Below are 9,532 nucleotides of genomic sequence, written 5' to 3' on the forward strand. Positions count from 1 at the left end.
TAGATTTGTAAAGACACATCCAGTTTTGGTAGAAGCTGCTCAAAACATAGCTGCAGCAGTTCATGCAGAAGTACAGAACAATGCAACTGCTGGCTCCAACTCTTCCTTATCTAATTCACAACCTGCTACCTATTCTTATAGTTTAGATAATTTAAGTGATGATGATGAAATGGCAGGGGATTCTTCTCAATCTTCAGACTCTACCCAACCACCAAACTTATCTTCTAATCCATCAAACTCTATAATTACTGATGCACAACTTGCAGCAGCAGTTTCTAGAGCAAGAGCTAGGAGTTTTCCTCTTTCCAATTCTCCTTCATCTACTTCAGCTGCTAGCACAAATTCTGGAATAATAACTACAGAAATGTTTACACAAGCTATGCAACAAGCATCTGCAGCAACACCAGGTTTATTAAGTGATTCTACATGGACACCAATTCTACCACAATTTACGGATTTGCAACGACAGTTAGCGCAAATGCATGAACTGGGACTGCTAGATGATACACTGAATATGCGTGCATTATATTTTACAAACGGCGACGTTCAAGCAGCGATTGACCTTGTGTTCACTGGTTTTAGCAATAATTAAGTTTATTAAATTAAAATTTGCAGTGTACCTATTTGAAAATTGTACACATAAGTATAATTGTATGTTTTATTTTTAAGAATTAATTTTACAGAACTTAAAAAAAGAAAAACTCCACAATATCTAAAAGAAAGTTTAATTTTGTTTCTATTACTTCAGACATTTAAAAACAACTTTCGAAAGTGTATAGTTGACAAAATTTACGAAATAGAAATATATCATAAACATAAGGTGAAGAAGTATCAAAAAAATAATAAAATTGAATCGTTAACAATTTACATTTTCATTCCTTTATGAATATCCCTTATTATTTGATTTATATAATAATTCTAAGTCGTTGAGGTTGCATATACATATTGACGTCATATTGCATTATGTTATAACGGAAATAATTTTTTTTTGTTTGCATATTCTTTCAAAGTTCGTTAAAATGATATAAATTTTTTATGCTAGTTTTAAAAATTTTGCGTTAACACGTGGCGAACCACGTGGTGCAATAGCTGCATCTGCGTTTATGTTTCGATATTCAGTTAATATGTTATATCTTGTAGCCAGTAGTGTTTCACGCTTTTCCTACGATTTAAAGGAAAATTGACCAAAAATGCTATTAGACAAAATAATAAAAGAAGGATATAAGAGAATAATTTCAGAAACTTCAAATGTAACTTTTATTATTGCTCTTTTTCGATGAAAATGAACCAAATAGAAAAACAGAATATCTTCCGAAAAATGCTCAGGGTTGAATAACATCTGATACGGCACTGCAAGAAAGTGCGTGACGAAGTATCGCGTGTATCCCGAGCTTCGGGTGCACGCGTGCACGCATCGGTGTGAATGCAATTGTGTGGGTTTAGTGTACGCGAGCGCGCGGTCGGTTCAGTGAAGGGGAATTGTACGATGTTCCGTCAGTAGGAATCGGGATTTTGTGTCGGCCGGACGCGTGGAGGAGTGGCAAATCTGAGAAATCGCACGAGTACATATGACAGAAGCGGCACGTGCTTGCGCGAACACATAAGAAGTGCACACCGTCACCGGACCAGTTCTTTCGTACGGTGTAAGTCGAGTGAAAAGGGAAGACAGTTGCATCGTGTGCAATCGTGGAAACGAGTCCAGAATTTGCCGGCTTTCTTTCACGTTGCCCGAGATGCCGTCATCTGCATTCCCGAAAAGCGTCGAACGTTAAGAATCGTCTTTATATTATCCAACGGACAGATGTGAGAGCAGCTCCAAGACGTGAATATTCATGGCGTGAGGTTATGGGGGGATCGGATACCTGACAGAAACTCTGTTCAACTCGAAGTCCCTTTTACGTGGCTGAGAAAGAAGGTGAAGGACGAAATGCTTGCTTTTCTTTACCCCCTCGCTCGCGACTGATTCCTTATTGTGAAAAAGACACGAGAACACGTACCGGTCTTTCTTCCCCTGCGTAAACGGGAATAATGCAGCGAAACATTAGAATGCATCTGTAGCAAAGGCCGGCGCTTGGGGCGAGCCGGCTGCGTTGCCAAGGCACTGCAACATTTCTCAAAATCTACCAGAGCTTTTTCATCGTTAGATTTTCATTGTATTGTTAACATTAAACCATATTTACCTATAAACGTACAGTAACATATTGGAACGTTTGAATTTTGAAATTCATTTTTATTCGCGTTCGTAAGATCATTTACCCATTGTTGATACGAATGAACGGGATGTGACATAACGTATAATTGGAAAAGGAAAGAGGGAAACGTAGTAGAGAGCGATACGTACGTTTTCTCTTGTTGTTTTCTGGTATAAAGTAACAAACGAGGAAGTTCTTTTTAAGTAGAACGGTGGCCATAATTATTTTAGTTACACGTGCACGGATGGCATACGGTCGAAATGCTATCGGGAATCGAATGATCATGAGGGTTCACCACGCATGGTTACCTGTCACGAGCGTTTCCGTGAATACTACGTAAATCAACGGTGCACGATTAACGTGTACTTCCGGTATGATATTTCTATTCCGAGGAATTTTTTTATTTTACTCAAAAATTCATTTGAATCTAATTATATCAATGTGACTCGAATTTAATATAGAGAGTAACATAAGAAATATTTCGTTAACGACATGCCAAATATCTATTTAAACAAAAAACAACATTTTTATATTTGTAAAGAGTTATCTCTGCGAAATTATCCCAAAAATTCATCGCTAATCTAATCTTTCTCCAGTTTCTACCAGAATATTCTACGTCTACGTAAATTATGTTTATGCATTACAGGCTCGAAAAGATAACGTTCGTACCGTTATTTCAATGAAACAAGTAGTTCCCTAATTGGAACGTAATTTGAAACTACGATTAGTTACTATAAAACGAGCAATTAACGTCCAATAATTTCTTTTCGCGATATAGTTCAGAGGTAAATCCCACGACACACGATCATTTTATAGGTTCAGGTTCGCGCTAAGATACACGATATTCTCGTGTTGCAGTTACTCTGAAATAACTCAACGAATGATCGCCGTTAGAAGTGCAAGTAACATTTTGAAACTTAGCTAAATTAGTGTAATCTACTTAGACGTTGATTAAGGTTAATTCTCGCGATAATTACTCGACCTAACTTGCTTCGACATTTTCAAAACATTTGACGTCGCGGCGGACGAAAAGAAACGAGCACGGAAAATTTTACTTTTTTTCCCTTCTTCTCTCATTCAAGCACATCGTCTAATTTTTTCTTGCTCTCGTTTACGATACATTGTTTTAATCGACCAATTTCGAGCGAAAGGCGAAGAATTCGTTTACAACGATTGGAGCGTTCTCTTGTTTCGTCGATTTACTGGAAGCGTAGTTGATTTACAACGAATGGTAAATGGAGGGGAACTGAGTCACATTAAGCAATGATTGAATAATAGGTGTAAATCCTTAACGCAGTAATTAAATATCCATCAACGTAAAAGTGACGAAGAAGCAACATTCGAACGAATAATTATACGTTGCACAAGAAGTTGCTCGCGAAGTTCTTTTCCTCTTCGAAACACTTAATTGCAACGTTTCAAATTCCAAAGTAAACGCGAAACATTGCGAATGTATCGCGGTGTAACCAGTTCTCTTTCGCAGATTTTATCGAGAAACTAATTTTTCCGAACGTTTCAAACTTGTCACTTGTCGTTTGTAATTTCGAGAAGAAAAAAAAAGCGAAAAGAAAGAAAATAGCACAAGACAACTCGTCAATCTTTCGCTATCGAGACGTTGGAAGAAACCGGAACTTAAGTTTCTCTACTCCACCCATCTTTTTTACCGCGTTAGAATAAAACGATCAATTCGACAACTAGACCATCCATGCATTAACCCGTCGAGAGCCAGTAATTATTTGTGGAGTGTTGTAAACAAGGGTAATTTCATAATTGACAAGCCTACGCGGCAGTTGTTAACTAATTGTAAGTGGAGAACCAAGGGCATCATCAGGCGCCGATCCACTCTTTTCAAACAGGCCGATTCTAAGGGATGCTTCGCTATACGATCTTCCCTTTGCCCCTCTTCCTCGGTCCGATCGAAAAATCTGAATTAGCAACGTTTGCAGAGGACTTGGAGGAACTCTCGAAAAGTCTCCACCTCGAGATTCCTCGAGTATACACGCTTTTTGCCATGGGAGAGATACAAGTTCCGAACGAACCTCGAAACGAAGTCTGAAAAGTCACGTTGAAATGTTTAATTGTAGAAAAAATGTTACCTTACCCTTTCGTGACCAATGGAACGCATAATGTTCCACTTGAGCACTCGAACAAAAATTCGTATCAATTTAGCATCCATTACAGACGCGATAAATAAGAAATTCTTAAAAAAAGAAGAATAATTCGCTCACGGAAGGGGTTCATTTCGTGCACGGAACGAAAGATGTATTAGGACACCTATTACGTTCGTAGAGAAGTTAGTATCATATTCCAGACGCGATCATTTTTTCTCAGGATTTTCATAATTTTCCAGTGTTGTAAAATTCTAATTTTCATCGTTTTCTCGATTCACGTGGAATAAGTGTCCTAGTACTTGCAAACAGAGGTGTAAGTTTCGCTGTTGCAGTAGAAATTTCTCATCGATCGTTCTCACACTTTCAAATTTCCAAATGAAACAGATCGCAATAGTAAGAATAGAACGACCGATCCCTCACCTTCGAGATAAAATAGAAAAAAAAGAAACACCTCACGATCTTCCAGATAAACGATCTATAAACCCCTTGCAAGGAGCGCGACTTACTCTCGGAAGCTTCCTCGAATTTCACCTAACCACACACTCGAGAGATTGAACACGACCGATGGTAAAACGATTGTTAATAGAGAGAGGGAGAGAGAGAGAGCTCGAATCCGAAGGTGAATCAATAAATCGGCGAATTGGCGGCGGAACGTGAGGAATTAGCGGATTCTTTTTTCTGATCGTCTGCATTTTCAGCCTGAGGAACGGTCTACAAACAAACGTCACGGAGACCAGCTTCTAGATTGTTGTCGAGAGCTCGATCGTCGTCAGTTGCATCTCTCCGACAGCAGTGTAACGAACAAGCGAAAGTAGACGCGAAATCTCGGGAGAAGACTTTAGAGAAGGAGGAAAAAGATGGCTCACGAGAACGGTATAAACGGTGATACGGATTCGGAAACGGTCGAATTGAATCCTCTAAGGAGGACCAGGTTCCACGTGAATCGAGTGGACAGCCTCGAAGGTCGTGCCAGTCTTCTAGGTGAACAAGAGACGAAAAAATCCCTGAGGCACATGACCAGAGAGGCACTGCCTAGGCTGGACAATTACAGGAACATCATGAGTATCCAGGCTGCTCATAGACCGTCTTTGGACGAGCTACACAATCCCACTCTGCTTAACAAGGTAAGGATGATGATACTTGACCATTAATAGAACCGCTATTTCTTTGTTTTATAATACGTTGGTAGTTGTGTTCATTATGGTCACGACGATGTGTGATGTTACACGTTTCACATCCTCTATAATTTGGCTAGCTTCCTCTAATGTGTTTGCACAACCTTCTCCTTCCTTTTCTCTCGAATTTCTAACGAACGCGTCACACGGTGTCAGGAAAAATCGACGGTTCGAATACAGAGATCGTTTCTATAAAATGTACTCTGCGATCGAGCTTCGAGTATTAGGGCGAGATATTAATTCTTATTTAACCGATATCACCTTACATAACACCGTTCATCGCACGAACTTCTCTACGCTTGCCTCCATTATGAAACATCAATTCCGAATAAACGATTAATCGTGTTATTGGTTATCGGATGAATCAGACGGTCTACGGAGTCCCTGGGCAATGTTGCAAAGTGGACAAACAATATGATTAATCAGACGAGATGATCTAAGGAAAAACGAATGTACTATATGTAGGTCACTCGAAACTTTCCCCCTGTTCGTTGCTTAAGGGTCAAGTGTTAAATTTCAATGAACATTCGTTCAGGGACTTTTCTAAACGCTTCTACGACACGCGTTGCGCTTGCTCTTCCTGATTCGAAGCACAGCGGCTGTAATAACGTTAGAGCACATGCACGAGGTACGATGATGCGTCGTCGTGTACATTGACATTCACCCATTTCTTAGCTCCGTTCGTCCCTTATCTACGACCCTCTCTCGTCAACTACTCCGATCTAAAATTAAACAAGTGTAGTAAACGTGCTCCGCGGTGGACTCGCTCGTGCACAAATTCCTCCTCTGCTTCCTCAGACGTCTGTCGGCTGTATATGTATGTATGTCCACGCGTTTCTTCCTCGTTAACTTCGCCGCGATTAAATCATTTATCGTTCTACAACGACTTGTTTCTTTTTCAGGGAGAGAGAGAGAGAGAAAAGAAAGAAAAATAAAAGGAAAATTGAACGGTCGAGAGATGATTGTTGCAAAAGTTGAAAAAAAAAAAATGAAAAAGAAGGAAGATAATAGGGAAACGGACGTGCATGTACATATCGCGAGCGCGTTTGCGAGTCGCGCGATTTTCTTATCTTAATTTCGTGTCGCGACGGTGATTTATCGAAAGGCTGATATTAAAGGTTTGCAACTAGAATTTTTATTAGCGGCTGAATCGACGTGTCTTTGAATCACGTATCGGTCCCGTCCGCGATATTTACGGTCGCGCTGAGTGAAAAATGCTTGGCCTCCTTTAAAGATCTCTTTCTTTTCCTTTCATTCGTTGTTTTTCTTTTTTCGGAAATGACGGAAACGCGGCGGGATTGTGTTTCGTGTTTTAATACAGGCGACGATACAATTTAACGTAAGATGATAAGAGATTTACATAATGTGGTTCGTAGATAATGGTTATTAATAGATTTTCTTTTGCTCGATTCACACGGAAGGACGCGTTTTATCGTGGTATTTGTAGTATTCTACGATAGATGCGGGTTTCTCTTTAAACTTACACGTAATACATGTGCTCACGTGTGTACGGTGCAAAATAGAATCTTCAGTGCTTATAATATTTGTAATTTCAAACAGAGATTGTTCGTACTTCGTTCGTTATAATTGGTCTACTCTTATTTCCTTCATCTTTGGTCCTTACAATCCTTGATGAACCTTACAATTTTTCATTCTTTCCAACGTGTAATTCAAAGCAAACTCCCGGAGAAATTTCTGAGATTACGAATTAGCTTCGTTCCGAAAATAAACGCTCAACACGATACGTATCGCGGTAGATAAATCAGAAAATCTCAGCTGATCCTCGGCGAATGATATTTCACACGTAGGATCTAACGATCGAGGCAACGTTCTCGATATCGAAACCTCGCGTACAACCAAAGATTTTCCAAGCGAACGTTCTCCTCCAGGGATACAATTTATCGTTGCAAATAACACCGCGGTATTAAACTAGATGAACCTAAACGAATCTGATTTAATACTGAACACGGTACTTACACAGCAGCTAAACGAGTGAAGCAAGAAGTAAATATCGCGTTCCACGAACTGCTGTTAGAAATAATAGCTAATAGCCAGAAGGGTCGCTTAATTATACCCTATTGTACAAGTACATTGTTTAAGAAGTGTTCGCGGCGTGGTCAAAATTGTTCCCTGATTTATTTCTTCGTATTATCCAGCGCTAAATTATCCACCATCGTTCTGTCTATCTATCTCTATCGAACGAGATCATCGTTCGAACGTTGATCGAAGAACAATTTCCAAGAGTTTGTTTTCTTTTTTTTCTTCTTTTTCACAAAGTCTCATCGTGTGTTTAGCTAAATATAAGCCTGGCTAAACTGATTGCCACGACGAAATATGATATGTCCGGCACAACCGTAGCAATGTAACGGCTTAAATCCATCATCTAGATTGCCCCTGACACGGGGTTAACTATAATTCAACCTAAATAAATTTTGGATACGATTCAGTACGATGTTGCCTCGTGGTGAACCCCGCGTGTTACCCGGTTTAATTCGATTTTCCAGCAGAATAGGCGACGGCAGAAGGTGAAAAAGCACGAACGAGCAATTGCTTTTCATCCAGAAGAGAAAGCTATAGAAAGTTCCTGTGTACCTGTGTAGCGGAACTTTCAAATGGGATTAGGGAGGAAAAGGAATGTAAAATAACGGTGATGGAAAATTCGTGAAAGCTTCTCACGTAGGGCTGGTTAACCTGATAACTGTGCAAGACAAGTTAACTCGTCGTTGGTTAGCCAATTCTTCGGACAACGATAATTAATTTATCAAAGGATGATTCGTTTTTATTTTAAGGCTGTATCGAACGTAAAATACATCCTATTCACGTTTGCAAGAAATAGAATATCATTTTTTAAATTTGAAACTAGGCAAATTCAATTTAGGTTCGAAAGGTGAAGACAGTTCAGAGGTGAAGCGATAAACAGGTAAAACGCCTGTGTACAGCTTACCGTTCGCGCGTTCAGGCATGGAAAACCTCTTCTAACTCTTAATTTCGTTTCTTCCTGTTGTTTCGCGGCCAGGTGAGTCGATATTTCTGTTTGTACTACTCGCAAAGTAGTAGCACGGACCGAGTATCGGCTGCGTTTTACGGAAGAATTTATTACTCGCAGGAGTTAATAAATCGACGGTGCGCAATGCAAATTAAGCGGCGGTGTTGTCTTTCGAAACCGTCGGAGCTCATTAGCGATGCGTCGTTTTACGAGGGTTTTAACGAGAAAATCAAGAGCTATTGGTAAATATTGAAAAGCGAGAGGCGTGAACAATATTTATTTTTAGAGGCGCGTATCGTATCCGACCGGAGTGAAGACAAACAGATCGTTGAATCGTTATCTCTGTACAATCGACAGAACTAATTAGCAACGTGTGTTTCATAGAGATGAAAATCGACGGTCCTTCTTTTTTTTTTTTCGTCGGTCTGACACTCTTCTGAAAAACGGCAGACACGAGTAGGGATTATTTTTAAACGCATCTCGGACACGGCGCGGTTTCGTCGTGGATCGATCGGAAAATTTCTCTCTTGCTAAAAAAAATCTTGGAAAATGTACGCGATCGCTGTATAAGTATACAACATTCGTAGTTTGAAGCAGGTTAAAATAGAGACCCCCCACGTTCGGCTGAACAATTAATGCATCACTTGAAGTGATCATAAATGCCACAAGACTGTCTCATCCGCTGCGCAATGCTCGGTTATTCGAAGTATGTATTCGTTCGAGAAATTGATATCTTTGTTAAACCACGCTCGAATGTATCAGCGTATCTCCGATGAATTCTAAATCAATTTGTCCACTTTTATCGCTAATGTCTTTCTCATTTTTATCTATCTATCTATTTCTCTCTCTCTCTCTCTCTCTCTCTCTCTCTGTCTCTTTGTAATGCATTAACATACAAAAGACATAATGAAGCACGTATCAACGTGCACTCATTCTTATTATTCCATCGTATCAATCGACAAGCGCGAAAGGTCAGCGATGAATAACCGACTCGATTTAACGCAATTGAATTAATTACGTGTAAAATCGATCGAACACGTGGTAGAAAGAAAACGACGAAGGAAAATT

The 9,532-nt window shown here is 39.7% G+C and overlaps 2 protein-coding genes across 2 annotated transcripts in view; both read left to right on the forward strand.

The window, feature by feature from the left end:
• The window catches only part of LOC108573410 (ubiquitin-like protein 7), a 1,460-nt gene extending 868 nt beyond the window's left edge, over nt 1–592 (forward strand). The window contains exon 2 of the mRNA XM_017935852.1: nt 4–592. Coding sequence (XP_017791341.1) covers nt 4–592 — 589 coding nt within the window. The remainder of the gene's footprint in view (nt 1–3) is intronic.
• Nucleotides 593–1,442: 850 nt separating this feature from the next.
• LOC108573431 (bumetanide-sensitive sodium-(potassium)-chloride cotransporter) overlaps nt 1,443–9,532 on the forward strand; it is a 15,301-nt gene continuing 7,211 nt past the window's right edge. Inside the window, exons 1-3 of the mRNA XM_017935877.1 lie at nt 1,443–1,915; nt 4,770–4,922; nt 5,002–5,427. Coding sequence (XP_017791366.1) covers nt 5,161–5,427 — 267 coding nt within the window. The 5' untranslated portion in view covers nt 1,443–1,915; nt 4,770–4,922; nt 5,002–5,160. The remainder of the gene's footprint in view (nt 1,916–4,769; nt 4,923–5,001; nt 5,428–9,532) is intronic.

The sequence above is a fragment of the Habropoda laboriosa genome, unplaced genomic scaffold (assembly GCF_001263275.1).
Source record: "Habropoda laboriosa isolate 0110345459 unplaced genomic scaffold, ASM126327v1 scaffold92, whole genome shotgun sequence".
NCBI classification, from domain to species: domain Eukaryota; kingdom Metazoa; phylum Arthropoda; class Insecta; order Hymenoptera; family Apidae; genus Habropoda; species Habropoda laboriosa.